At 34.4% G+C, this 15,432-nt stretch overlaps 1 protein-coding gene across 4 annotated transcripts in view; it reads left to right on the top strand.

Moving 5' to 3' along the window:
* The window catches only part of ANGPT1 (angiopoietin 1), a 252,183-nt gene that overhangs the window by 186,995 nt on the left and 49,756 nt on the right, over positions 1–15,432 (top strand). For all 4 annotated transcript variants that reach the window (XM_059165779.1, XM_059165780.1, XM_059165781.1 and 1 more), the window contains 2 exons: positions 6,384–6,511; positions 14,838–14,939. In XM_059165779.1, the coding sequence (XP_059021762.1) occupies positions 6,384–6,511; positions 14,838–14,939 (230 nt within the window). The remainder of the gene's footprint in view (positions 1–6,383; positions 6,512–14,837; positions 14,940–15,432) is intronic.

Raw genomic sequence — 15,432 nt, forward strand, 5'->3', positions numbered from 1 at the left:
TATCAGGTGTTTGCTTGTTTGCACTTTATCAGATATGATGACTTACTTATCCATACGCTCAGTTAACTTCAGTGCCCTGTTGAGGTGAAAAATTACAGATTTATGGTCAACTCCTGTACTATGATCTACATAGTGATGATGGTACAGTAAGTAACACAGGATTATCCTTAAAGCAATAACTTGATCCACATATATTGTGATGCTAGCTAAATACTAGAAAGATAGGAACCATTAGCCACATCTAAGATTTAAAAAGAATATTTGAATTGACCTCTTTATGGCTTATTATTGGGAATTAAGTAGGATCAAGGACTTTGGCTTTTTACATTGTCTCTGTTATAGCAAAGACTAATTGCCTTCTGTGTTCTGTACTAGATTTGCTACAACTCAGAATTACCAATTCCACATTCCAGGAAGTTTTCTCTTGAGGGTTCATCGGAGTTGAAGTGACCCTCTGCCTCAGCTTTATGGTTCTTCCTTCAAGTCAACCCAGTGGCAGACATGCCATCTGGATTGAAATTGGCGGGGCAAATAAAAGGGAGAGCCAGAAAAAGTCAACAGTTACTGCAATCAGGGTCTCAGGTTGCTTTTTGACTGAATGTTGGCTGGTGAAAGACAGACATGCACCTGCTTGTGTCCCTATTCTTTCCCTTTAGATCATGATGATTTGGTTATAGAGACAAGGCTAAATAATAAGAATGAATAATGGTTCTTTCTTAAGGCTTTTTAGATTTATTTGCTGATATCGGTGTGCACATAGTCTTTGAATTGCCAAACCACAATTTTAAGATTTAGTTCAGATAAACTGCTTTACTTTTTTTTTTTTTTTTTTTTTTTTTTTTTCCATTCAACTGCTCTCTCTTCTGGGCAGCCTTCCCCAGGTTTACCTGGCAGATAGAATATACTCTCCCTGAATATTCTCAGTGAACTTGATACGTATCCGAAAATAACAATCTCTGTTTGATGCTATATTCAAGCTGGTAATATTATAGCTCTAGAAGCTGTGGCTAGTCTCTTGAGACCAGGTAGAGAGTCATCAACTGTGTCAAAAAAAGGTAAAGAAACCTATTCCCATTCACACTCTTTGAAATCTGATTATGATTTACCTAAAATTCTATTCTACTTTGTTTATGATTGAGTAAATTATCTTTTTTCTTAAGCTAGCTTGAGTTTTTCTCTATCATGGAAGATATTAATTATGGATATAGCTATCTTGAGTTATCATAGAAGACCCACTAATATAGTAGGACTTTCTCCCATCAGACTGTGATTATGTTAAGAGCAAACTGTGGTTTTCTTATGTCTGTATCTTCACCATCTAGGAAAAGTCATGCATGTAGAAGATACTCAATCAATATTTGTTGATGGGGCACCTGGGTGGTTCAATGGGTTAAGCCTCTGCCTTTGGCTCAGGTCATGATCCCAGGGTCTTGGGATCAAGCCCCACATCGGGCTCTCTGCTCAGCAGGGGGCCTGCTTCCTCCTCTCTCTCTCTCTGCCTGCTTCTATGCCTACTTGTGATCTCTCTCTGTCAAATAAATAAATAAAATCTTAAAAAAAATGTTGAATTAATAAATATAGCATAGATTTTTTAAAGTTTTATTTATTTATTTGTTGCAAGGGGGAAGCACACAAGAAAGGGAACAGCAGGCAGAGAGAGAGCAGCAAGCTTCCCACTGAGAAGGGAACCTGATGAAATACTCTATCCGAGGACCTTAGGATCATGACCTGAGCCAAAGGCAGATGCTTAACTGACTGAGCCACCCAGGTGTTTCAGTATAGTGTGGATTAAATTAAGAGGAGACAGGAGACAGCCCATTAAATTGAGAAACTAATAAAAAAAAGTCTGTCTTATATTTGGGTCATCATTATTTTTTAACTAATGGCAACTGACAAGTATAGTGGAACCAGTGGGACTGTAAGAGAAAGAACACAGAATTTGAAAGGAAAGATTAGATAATATTAAGCAAATGAAAGTTGAGGTAGAAGTAAGAACTGTCCAACAGAAAAATAGAAATATGAATCAGGAGGTCAAGAGTGAAGCAAACATATACAGTATCAAAAATGCTTTTATCAGAAACCCAATGTGTAGAACTTTGAAGGCATGATAGTTTGCAAAAAGTGCAATGTATAAGGAATAGAGATCTGAGAATCAAGCCAGCATCCATATGGTAGGTGAGGAGAGAAAGAGAACCCAATGAAGATGAAAGAGAAAAGGGACCAAGAGAGGTCAACACAAAAGGCAAGGGGAAAGTTAGGCAAGGCCAACTTCAGTAGTACGGGGGAATAAGGTGGAAGAGGTATTAAATGGCTTTGATCTTCATAGTAAACCATAAAACAAGGTCATATATAAAGAATGAGAGATGATAGGATTAAGATTTAGCCTTGAAAACTTTTTAGGAAATGTAAAAGAAAATCTAGGGGCACCTGGATGGCTCAGTCGGTTAAGCATCTGACTCTTGATTTCATCTCAAGTTGTGATCTCAGGGCAGTGAAATTGACCCCTGTATGGGGTTCCATGCTGGGGTCTGCTTGAGATTCTCTCTCCCTCTCCTTTTGCCCCTCCCTTGCTCATGTTCCCTTGCTGTCTCTCTCTAAAATTTAAAAAAAAAAAAAAAATCTTTAAAAAAATCTAATAGTAATGACCAAAGGTTTGACTGAGCAGCATGAAGAACATAGCTGTGTTTAGAAAACATGCATTTGGATGGCGTTAAAAAGCCTCTCTTCAGTATTTGCAATCTGGAAGGAGGGGTGAGAAAATGAATAAATGTCCTTCTTTGAGTTGGGTTTTACCCATGCAAGGGGTTTGTAGATGAAAGGACAGTGGGTGGAGAGCACCAGGAATTCCACCTGAACTGTCCTTTAACCCCCTGCCTGACAGTGAGATAGAAGTTAGGAAGAAAGGAAAGGGAAGCTAATGAGGGACTAATAGTAATGGTGGGGAATCCAGATTCTCAATTAGAGGAAAGACTAATTCATTAAGAACTAAAGGGAGAGGAAAAAACGAGTATAATGTCAAAGAAGGAACTTTTAGATATAAAGATCAATTTTTTAATTCATGCTTTTTAACCAGTTTATCATTATAAGAAGTCTGAGCTGCTTTGACAGATAAACACCTCAATCAGCTGTCCATTTCCCCTGGCTCTGTCCAGTTGATGCTTCTTTTACCCTCTCTCATCACATTTTCCATGTCGGTATCTTATCATTCACTATACCTTCCTCTAGATATTATCTTCCAGTTTACTGAATCTCAAGCCCTCCTACAAATGTATCCTTAGTTCTGACACTTTTAATGGTCAGTAAATCATCTTTTTATTATCCTTGTTTTAAAATGTTTATTATGTGTCTAGTTTTACAGTATGTAACCATAATATCTCTAATACATGACAGAGAAAATAATTAGTCATGCATATTAAAGTTATGAGATAAAACTTCTGCAATCAATGTGTTGTTATGTACATCATATGTCATTTCATCTGAAATTATCTTTAAACTATTCAGATTAAGTTTATATATGCAGCAAGATTAGATTACTTGGATTTTTTTAGATTTAAACAATTGTATGATATGATATAGTCAATGAACAAAATAAACCAGTTAGCTAACTTTGATAAGGAGAGGCCTTTTCAATATAATCCTAAATATAACCAGTCAAATGTAACTGCCCTAACATTTGGTCAGCTATAATACTGGATTTGAGGGTGGAAGATCTACTATTCCATTGACTGGACTTGCTGGCCTTCTCCAGCCTACTAGTGTCACTTCTGAAAGAAAGAATAATAATATAATCTTTCCATTAATAATAATAATATTACTATTACTATAGCAATAACTACCATTTCTTGAGTTATTTTACTTAAGTCACTCTGCTTTGTTACATAATCTATACACTTGCCTCAGAGATATGTTTAACTGCCCTGCTTTGTAGATTGAAAAAAGAAAAACTAAAGATCAGTCTACTTTTGTGGAAGGGCCTTTTTCAAACCATGGTATATAATACAAATGTCAAAGGTAAGCTGGGAATGGATCTTTTATACTGATCTTAAGTGCTTTAATCCTGTAATATATAGCCCGGATCAAACTTTCAGACATAATGTTTACTGATTAATAAGTAGCTAAATAGAAGCACTCCAGTCTTTCTGGAAAGAATGACCATTTCTTTTGGAAAGAATGTGTTTCTACTTTTTAAAAATTCCAAACTATATTTCAAGAAAATGAAATATCTTCATCTACCTTTTATGATGGAAACTGTAAACCATTTTTCCAGTTATAAGACTTAACATTCATGGCTTGAACATCATTTTTATAAAGTTAGTTTCCATAAAAGTAAGCTAATACTCAAGTTCTTTTCTTTTTCTCTGTTATTAAAAATGTGTGTGGGTTTCCCTCTTCCCACACAACAGCCTTTCACCAGCATCTTCCTGAGTAAGAAAGGAAAAAGAACAGGAGGTGACAGAAGTGGGAATGGAGTATATTCTCACTGCATAACTAAATAAGGAAGAGCAGGAAGTGGTATATTCAGTAAGAGAAGCATTTTCTCCTTAGATAAGTGACTTTCTCCATTTCTTACCCAAAAAAGAAAAATGGGTTTACCGTTGAATTCCTCTTTGACCACATCTTCCTGTGTTCATCCTCTCAAGGGATCATAATTTTGGCATTTCTTCACATTCCCCCTCTTTCTTTTGCATCTAATTTTGGTTATTTTCAACTTGTTTCAATAGAAGATTAAACATATAGAATTTAGGAAGGTTTTATTTTAAAAAATAGCAGTCCATTCACTTAAAATAAGCAAGCACAAATGAACTGTGTTGATGTTTTTCAGACCAATACCCTTACATAACCCATCAATACACCCATTGCATTTAAAGATGGCTTTTGAATAAGCATTTATATATTTATTTTTAAATTCCTATTTGCATAACTTCTATGCCATGCTTCTTCACTATCATATGAATGCATAGTCCTCTGATTACTTATTCTGTATTGATATTGTAACTGCAGTGGTGGTGTTTAGATGTAATTATTAATATAAGTAGGCAAAACCATCAGTGCACACTTGAAATATAGAAAATATAGAAAACCATGATACTATTAAAAGTTATAATTCTATATTTTTGTTATGACGGTATATCTGAGTGGATATTTCATTTTCTTGAAACATCATTATTTTTGAAAATTTGAAGTATTTATATTGAAATAGTCATTCTTTTCATCAGCTTACTAATTTATAGGTAATTAAAAATAAATAATCTAAACTCATGCTTCTTAAGTTTAATTTGGGCTAGTGCTTTAGATTATTAGAGCATGTAAAATCTATTTAAAAGCCTCATTTAATATTTAATATTTAATTTGATATTCTTATTATAAAAGGCCATCCTAATTCAAAGTGATCGGAAGCAGGTATTTATTAAATAACATAAGACTTTAAGGGCAAGGTCATAACATAATCTTAAAAAGTCTTCTTGAAAGGATTAATTAAACCAATTACTAAACTATATATTTTTTAGAAGATACTAATCATAAATATTTTGAAAATGTGCCATGTATACATTTAGTAAGGAACTACTAAATATGAGTCATTTTTGTATTTTGATCTCAGTAATAAGAATTTCATAATAGATGAAGGTCAGTGAATAAAATTAAGTTCTCATTAGAGCCTATCTAATTAAATTTCCTTTTTCATTTGGCTTACCCTCTTTACTGAACTCTTCCCCTATGGAAGTTAATTTCAAATCTTATTCATATTCTTTTATTTGTATACTATCTGCCTGATAGTTTAACTTCAGGCATTCAGTAAAAAAAAAAAGTTCAGTTCCCTTTTCTTTCTGGGTAAATTAGGTCAGAGGCTCTTTTCTACTTTCTAAATCTAATTATTTTGAGGTTTTTTTTTTTTTTTTCAAATAAAAATTTCTAGGAGCTTACCAGTCCAAATGGTATTTTGATGTTTGAATTTGTTATCATTATCTCTTCTTCCTCCAAAAATGTTTTAGCAGTTTTTGAATGTTTCCACTGAAGTGTAGGTAAGAACATTTTAGAAATTTTGCAGAAAAGTTGTCATAATTATTACAAGTTGGAAGTGTTACACTATCAGGTCATTTGTGCCTTGAGTTGATGTTCTGGAAATTATAGACAAAAACAAAATTTAAGTAAACAAAATATAAGAAGTATTCAGTTAGAAATTGCTCTACAGATTTTTCCATTAGTTTTGTAATTTTGTGAGTCAGCTCAAATTTAGTATTGTCTTTATGATTAATTTGTCAGTAAATGCAACATTGGCATTTGTTTTGAGGAAATAAAGACTTGCTTAGCTATACTTGGAGTCCATTTGGGTACTAATGGTACTGATATTCTTGTTCACATATTGCAATTTTTTTTTTTTGCAGTTTTACTAAAGGGAGGAAAAAAAGAGGAAGAGAAACCATTTAGAGACTGTGCAGATGTATATCAAGCTGGTTTTAATAAAAGTGGAATCTACACTATTTATATTAATAATATGCCAGAACCCAAAAAGGTAAAACCAGAAGTGTTTGTTTACGAGATGTAAAGCAGATCCTAGTTGAATTGCTGAATAATCAGATTGATTTGTGAGCTTGTTAAGCTGAAAATATATATGCCTGAGCTCTCGTCTCCCAAAGATACTGTTTGCCAGGTCCATAAAAGATGAAAACCCTATTACATAGACGTCCCGAGACCCATACCTCCCAACCCTCTTTCACAAAATTCTGTTTATTCTCCGCTCATTCTAGGGATGTCCTATTGCTCATAAATGCTTGCCATGTGTAGATTACGTGTTGAGGTGATATGTACCTCAAGTACATGGAGAAGAGGTAGAAGCAATCTTTCAATGTCTACAGGACCCAGATGGCACACATCATGTATAGTCTGAATACTGTGGAGAGGGTGCCATGGACATATTGCTATTTGCAGAATCACTGTTCCTATTAGGGTGAGAAAAACATATTCTCTCTTGACTCATCATCTTGATAGGGTTTGCTTTTCATGTTTACCTAAAAGAGTGCGTTAGAGGCTAGGATTCCTCAGTATGTTGAACAGGATCCAAAGTAAACTTTGAAGTAAGCAAACACTATATTCTTGCTGTTACATCTCTTTTTCTCTACATTTCTCTACATTTCTCACATTAAGTCATCCATCCATTACTTCACTCAATTCACATTAAGTGGACGTCATTTGTCAGTCACTTCCTAAGGACACAATATAGAACACACAGACCCCACCATGGCAGTGAAGACAGACAATTACACAGATAGTTATAATAGACTGTAGAAGGGTAGTGATTGAGACAGTCTGTTTGAAGCAGGATTTATAGAGACGTGAGGAGAGCCCTGCACTTTAGCATGTTAAAGTTTTTGCCAGGAGGACAAGAGAGAACCAAGACTCCAAGAAGACCACCTGTCTTTGTAATGCTCCATTCTCAAAGAATGAAACAACTTTCCTCTCCTCTTTGCCCCACTTAAATTACCAATCCTGTGTCCTCATTTCCTGTGGCTACTGAACAAGTGCTCTTGGAAGGCCTTCCTTAATTCCCTTAAATAGCTTTGCATGACTTTTTCACTAGCAAAGTTCTACAAGGCAAGGATTGTGCCTTTTTGTCTTTGGTTTCCTGGGACCTCGCATAGTTTTTGGCACATCACAGGTCTTCAATAAATATGTGTTTAAATGAGTGAATGAACTTCTGACAATAATATCACCATTTCCATGTAGTATATAGTAATTTTGCCTAACTTAGTCTTCTTGATTATTAGTCTCCTTTGATGGATGAGGGAAATGAATCTTCGAGAGTAGTTTGCCAAATGTTACATCATGGGCAGAGGAGAATCTGGACTCTACCAGCGTCCTCTCTCTCCTGACTTCAGTAAGGATTAGTGGTTTAAGTTAACTCAGTGTTTGATTCCATTTGGTGGGACAATTTTTTTTTTTTTCTAGAAGAAGGCATTTAGTGCTCTATAATAGGGAAGGAGGGAGAAAAAGCACCAGTCACCATTCCATACATTGCTACCTGGGCCACCTACCACAGAGGTTCAGTTTCACCTGTTTTTTATTTTGGGCTTCTGTGCAAAATCTCAATTAAGTGTTCCATGACTTAAAACAACAACAACAACAACAACAAAAACTATGAGGGTACAATGGTAAATCTAGGAATAAAAAGAAGAGGGTAACTCATTGTAAGGGGGGAACTTTTGGTTCCTTGGATCTTACGATATGTAGCTTTCCTACTCTACTTGCTGATATCTTAGAATCATACTTAAGCTTAAATTCAGTTGGCATACACATGGGCATGTGTACACACCCACATTCTCATACACCATACATCTAGCATCTAAAGTATATGAAAACCTATCCTGGGGGAGAGGAGCAGAGCTAACATAAATACTCTATAATTTACCTACAGTATTCCCAATGACCTGAAAGAACCCCCAAATTATTGTCAGTTTCACTAAAATATAACTTGGCTATAACAACAGAAGTTAGTTAAAAATATTAAGTGACCCTCCTTTTAGACACTTAATGATTCTATGATATAATAGAACAATTTTTAAGGATTTGAAGTTAACATTCACACTTTCACAATCTTTTTCACTCCATCATCCAGTCCTGCCATGTGGCTCCAGGTTTTGGCAAAGGGAACATTACAAATAAGTTTTGATCATTCCATGAATTTTAATTCATAATTCAATAACCATAACCATCATTTTGAACTATGCTAGCTCAAAACATTTTGAGATACAAATGATGCACAGGTTCTTTGCAGACCTACTGCTCCTGTTAAGATGGAAGAAAGGATATACTACCTTAAGTCATAATCTTGAATAAATTTGCTTTTAATACTTACATAAAAAAGTGGGTTAGAGGATCCCGTTCACTAGTTCAGTAGCTGACTCTGGGTTGGTTTCATCAGGATAGCATTATTTAAACTTATACCTCTGCAAAATGATGGATTTTGCATGTGGTGGAGCTTCAGAGTTGTTCTTAAATAAATGAAATCTAAAATACTAAATTCACAAATGTCAGCTATCTACTCAGTTAAACGTCAAGGTTTGGGCCTAAGAAAAAATAGTAGCCTGAGCAGGTAAGAAGCTTTTCAGAGGATAAAAGCTCATGTGGCACTGGTCAGGACCATCATTAGATTTTAGTTTTATTGGCAATAGAGCATGGTGAGAGGGAGAGATCATTGAGTAGAAGAGAGTAAGACTTATTAGGCTTTCCTAATTTAGGTGTTCCTTCCTGGTTTTATTCTTTCCCCTTTATGATCACGGCTCCTCCCACAAGTAGTAATGTTCTATTCTGGGAACTTTAGACTGATAAACCTGCACTTTTCATAGATAGCAGTTTTTAAAATATCTCATTTAGCATGGCACTAGTAAGAAAAATGATTGTGCGAATTTTTCCTGGTATAATTTAGAAGCTAGTTAATACAGTAGTTCAAATGCATTTATAGTTTTCCAGGTATATTCTAAGCACTTTAGATGTAAAAACTCACTTGTTTACTATTTTCAGTAACTCTATCAGATAGGTGTTCCCATTATCCTCATTTTAGAAACATTACTTGCCCAAGTCACATAGTAGATATTGAACACAGGCTTTGTAATAATGGCATCAACTCCAGACTGCATCTCTTAGGGGACTAAATGATATAAATACATTAGTGATGACTAAATTTGCACCACTTACAATTTCTTTAATCTGAACCTATATGAATGACACAGGAAAGAGCTTATAATCAGAAAATTATGTAAGATTGATTCATGTTCTGATTATAAACCACCCTGGTCCCTTCTACCTTGTAATCTCATTTTCTTCTTCTGCATTGATATAAATCATTGGAATTCTCTGAATCCTGTAAAAAGAAATGCTTGGAAAATGCATTTTTATGTTCATCACTCTTCCAAGTAGATTGTGTTTTGTAGATATAAAATTTGGTGCTACCTTTGGATATGTTTAGCAAAAGCTTTGCTTGTTGTTATGCTTGGAGAAGTTCTTGAGAGGGTATGAAACTCAAGGCAAGCCTACAAAAAAGAAAACAAGTTCAAATATGTAAGATATGGGCTATGGACCAATCAATAAAATTGGACTATTTAGGCAGTTAACAAAGAGTATTAGGAAGTATTCATCTTGTAGGCAGAGTAAAAGTTGCATGTATACAGAATTGGTATACATTCATTTTTCTAACCGACATCATTCCCTTCCCAGAAATGATGTCTGAAAATAACAGTGTTACCTTTTCAAGTGAAATGAAAGCAGTTTTCTAAGACTATTTAATTTTTCAAGCAGATCAAAAATAAGAATTAAATCATTTATGTATTTGTTTTTTACCTTTATATTACTAATGGCTGTGGTTATTTTCTTTCTGAATTCCCTTCAATGCATAGTAGTAGGAGATAGGATTTTTCCTTTTATCTCATAAGTTTCATCCAAAAATTCAAGCCATTAAATAAAAACTCTGCTTATTATAAAACATTAAAAAATTTTTTCTGAATTGTGAGTCCCCTAATTCTTGGGAAAGGACCATAACAAATGTGTTGAGCCTTTTTTTTTTACTTAAGGTTATGGAAAAATAATTAACATCCTCCAGCCTAATCATTCCAACTTGTATGGCGCATAAAACCGTAAGAACTATGTGAATCAAATTTCCCCTTTTTGTTTGGGTTTAAATCTCTGTATTATGTTAAAAGGTATTTAATGCTTGAAAGCTTTGACCTTGCCTGGGATAGGAGCCAGTTCAATCTTTTCTTGGATAGAGTTAAGCTCAAGTCATATGATCAATAAATGCAACAGGCATAGTAAATGTAGCAGGGCCCTTGTCTCCAGGAAGGACACCGCCAGATAGCACAGACCACACAGTACTGGCGAATGAACTTTTCAAGTCCTTTCATGTCTCAGATCTTTTGAAACCAACCACCTATTTTCTTAAACTTCCTTCATCTGTTAAGCTTAGGCTTTTTAAAATTTTTCTTCTGACTAGAAATAACATTTTTTTTTTTTTTTGGTTTTTGTTTTGTTTTGTTTTGTTTTTGGCTAACATGAATCCAACTTCTTAAATAGATATATGATAAAAAGAAGCATGCTCAAAGATTGATGTTGGTATTTTTATATTATTTATTATTATATCAATCATAAATATAGAAAATACATATATAAAATATGTTATATAAAATATATTAATAAATATTATTAAGCTAGTGATCTTAAGGGCAATTTATTGAACTACTACATTTTTTTAATTTTGTACATTCTGTATTATTCTTATTATAAATGATAAATTATATGCCATAGTAAATATAATAGTAAAATAGGCTACAATGTATAAGATATTATATAGAGAGGATATAATGCATAATGTAATACTTACTATCTCATATGTAAAATACATCTAAGAAATAAGAGTCATGATAAAGCCTATTATGTACCAAGCACTATTCTAAAAATTCTACATGCATTGACTCATTTAGTCCTTGCAAAGACCTAAGTGATAGAACAGAGTTGTGATTTGAACACTGATAATTTGGTACCCAGGTCCATGCCCCTAAACAATATGTCCTTCAGCTCTATTGTGACCATATTCCACAATGGCAGCTATTATTATTACTGCTATTAGTGAGTCACAATAGGAACTGTGGAGCATATGTCCGACTTCTTACCTTCACTGTACCCCCACTTCCAACACCATAATCCTCCGGGGGAACTTCTGCCTCCCCATGTAGCTCCAACTCTTTCTTACTTTTTTTTTTTTAAAGATTTTATTTATTTATTTGAAAGAGATCACAAGTAATCAGAGAGGCAGGCAGAGAGAGAGAGGGGGAAGCAGGCTCCCTGGGCTCGATCCCAGGACCCTGAGATGATGACCTGAGCTGAAGACAGAGGTTTTAACCCACTGAGCCACCCAGGCGCCCCTCTCTCTCAGTTTTTATCTAAGAAATGTTCTTAGTATGTCTTAACATTCTCAAGTCACTGAATATGTTTGTTTAAAAGGAAATTGGCCTTTTTCTAAAATTTGTGAATGATTTTAAAACTTTAAGTGCATATAATTTGAATAATATAGATAATAGTAATAATAAAACTGTGAAGAATAGTTTCTTCTGCACATTAGATATTTATAAATGTAGTTATTCCTTTCCCTGAGTATGTAAGTGATCTCTATAGTTTTATAAACTCAGGTTAGCAAAATTCCGGGTAATTAGTGTCCATTAAGAAAAATCTGGGGAAAGAATTCTGAATTAACCAGTCAAGACGGGGTAAAAATATAAGAATCAAGTGACACTTGTTACCTCTAGCAAAATGTTTCCTTGACATTTTCACTGACTCTTATTTAAGTATCACCAGTAAAGTTCCGCCTTGGTCTCTTATCTTGGATCACCACCTATGCCCTCTTTAAACTGTGCCATCTGGGTTTTGTTCTCATAGGAATCCTGCAGTCTGTCTCCTCAAGGTCACTAACGACTCCTTCATTTCAAAATTTAGTGTATATTTTCTTAATCTTTATTAGTGTTGACTTCTATGGAATATTTGATTAAGTGGATCATTTCCCCAAATCAAAGTCATCCTCAGCTTCAATTTTATTAATCAGGTTTTCCTATTTTATGTTTCCTTCTTGCATTTCTGCTTATTTATCAAATATTCATTTAGTACCAACTATAGGCTAGGCACGGTTCTAGGCACTGGGGACAGTGACAAACAAAATATAAGGCCCTGCCTACCTAAAGGTTATTGATGTATTTTACCTCCATCAGTTTACTAAAGTCCATTTTTGGATCCTCCTCCTTCCTGCACATACACATCTCTTACCACTTTTTTTTTAGTTCTTTAAATAATCCATTTTCATGTTACCAACTAACTGCTCTCAAACAGGTTACTCCTAATACAGTTTTTAATTCAGGATTCAAATCCTGGATCCAGGATTTGTTATTAATAATAACCATTGGTAAGATACTTAAACACTCTAAGAATTGTTTTTCTCATCTGAAAAATGGGGATAATAATCATACATACATCACTGTCATGAAACAAGTTAGAAAATACATATGAAGAGTTTAAATTATCTGGCACTTAACAGCAAGCATGCTGTTGTTAATGGTGATTCCTTTCTTATTCCTTTATTATCCACATTCTTATTCTTGGTCTATACCTATTAGATCATCTCCAGTTGATTGATGAATCCCCCTTTTGGATGACTACACTACCTCAAATTCTGTGTGTCCAAAACTATGATCATTTTTTTTTCTCGTTTGTTAGATTTTTTTCCTTAAGTTTTTCATTTAGATTACTGTCTATATCATTCTTCAGGTCACTGGAGCTAAAAATTATGAACTCCTACATCTCCTTACGCCTACAGGAACAGTCACTATTGAAACTTTCAGGCATTTTGAGGCCAAGATCCTTATTTTGTTCATCATAGTATCCCTAATTGTAACAGAATCAGTGCCCAACAATGCTAATTGAGTAAAAAACAAATGAATGAATCAATTAGAATTGAGGAGGAAGAAATACTAGAGATTGTGTTGAAGGCAGAGAAGGAGTACAAAATGTTTTAGGGATTAGTCAAGGGGGACCTTGGAACAAAGAGTGGAATTTCAATTTATAATCTTGGAGGTGAGTTAATTCCTAGGCACAATAAAGACACACTGGTGGGTGACTGTTGTCAAAGTAGAGGAAGAGCCCTCTAGAGAGCAGCTTGCCTAATTTATATGCTCACAAATAGGCATGGATCTCCTAGTTCCTTTCACTCTGAGGAAGTACATGGACAATTTGTTCTCTGAATGACAGTTGTTGCCACTGTTTTCATACCTGTTAGCCATTTGTGCTCCAAATTGAGGGCTTCAGGGAAAACACTTGAGATTTTTCCCTTAATCAGAGCTGAGCTCTGTGCCCGCACAGCCTGTCTGCTGCTGTTGCATCATATCTACACCTTTAGCCAGCCTTTGAAATGCTTTAGTCATCAACTCCCTAAGGAATGGTGTTCTCCATAGCTGGGACCTTGAATAGTCAAACTGCCATATCCATGCTATGTCAATTACAGTGATTACTCTCTAAAGATAATCCCATTACAGATATGTTTCTCTCCTTGGGTGGACTCTGGGGGAAATGAATCAATTTCTAAATAAATACTATTGTTTTAGAATAATTGAAATGAGCATAAGTCTTTGAAAGCATTAGATAACTTTCCACATGGGGAAGAAATGCTTGTTGCAGTCAAAGGAAATACAGTATGTCATATTCTCCTGTTATTATTCTTGATGAAAATTCAAGCAAATAATATGTTCTCCATATGCTGTGGACCAAATTTTGCCTCTAATCTAATACTGAGCCATCAAGAATAATTATTGTAGTTTGTAAATGTGTAGGAGTTAATGTGCAATGAAATATGTAATAGCTAAATATATATGATTTTTTAAAAAATTATTTTTCCAAAACCTTTATTATTATTATACCACCATTTTAATTAATTAAAACTTAAGAATTCTGAGTTTTATGCTTTGGCAATACAATGGTCTATAGTTTTAGAAACCTAGATAGCATTTTGAAAAAAATGAACATACATAACTGCCTATTACCATTTAGACACAGATTTTTTAAAAATTTTTTATGATCTGACACTAAGGCAATTTTCAGCTAATTTAAATTTTTACAAGTAATTTAAGTTACATGATGGAATTAAACAGAAACAATTCTAATGTTAAAGCAAAATAACTGGTATCTAAATTAACATTTTTCAACATGGTAATTTTTATTCAGTTTATCTATAGGCCTACCCATAGTCTGATATTTGTTTCTTTAAAACAGATATAATTTTCACTTGATTTTATTTTCCCTGTGTCTATCAGGTATTTTGCAATATGGATCTTAATGGAGGAGGTTGGACTGTAATACAACATCGTGAAGATGGAAGTCTAGATTTCCAAAGAGGTTGGAAAGAATATAAAATGGTAAAATGGAATAATTTACATAGTTTTTGATGTTTTATCATGAGGTTATCTTCACCAGACTATGTGATAAGCCCTTGTATTTTTAGGTGTTTTTCAGCTATTTTAAAAATAATATGATACATTAGTCACATTATTTTTATTAAACACAAAACACTCATAAATCATTTTCAGTAAATGATTTCCATATGTGCATCAGAAAGAAAAATATATTACTGAAATTATTTGGTGAACTGTTATGTATTATCTGGATTTGTTCCTGGTTGAATTAGGGTGGGGGAAGCTAGAACTCAGACCCAGGCTGGGCACATGAAGCAGGACAAGGGTGGTGTGGATTATGGAGAAGTACTGACGTACCTCACGTAGCTGGCGAGTTGTTGCTGGGTGTTGACTAAGAGCTCCTCCATGTGGCTGGGTTGGGCTTCTCTCTGATGATTCAGGGACATCAGACGTCTTACGTGGTAGGTGGCATCCCTCACGCACAAAAATGGAAGCC

Source organism: Mustela lutreola, chromosome 3, assembly GCF_030435805.1.
Source record: "Mustela lutreola isolate mMusLut2 chromosome 3, mMusLut2.pri, whole genome shotgun sequence".
In the NCBI taxonomy this organism is placed as follows: domain Eukaryota; kingdom Metazoa; phylum Chordata; class Mammalia; order Carnivora; family Mustelidae; genus Mustela; species Mustela lutreola.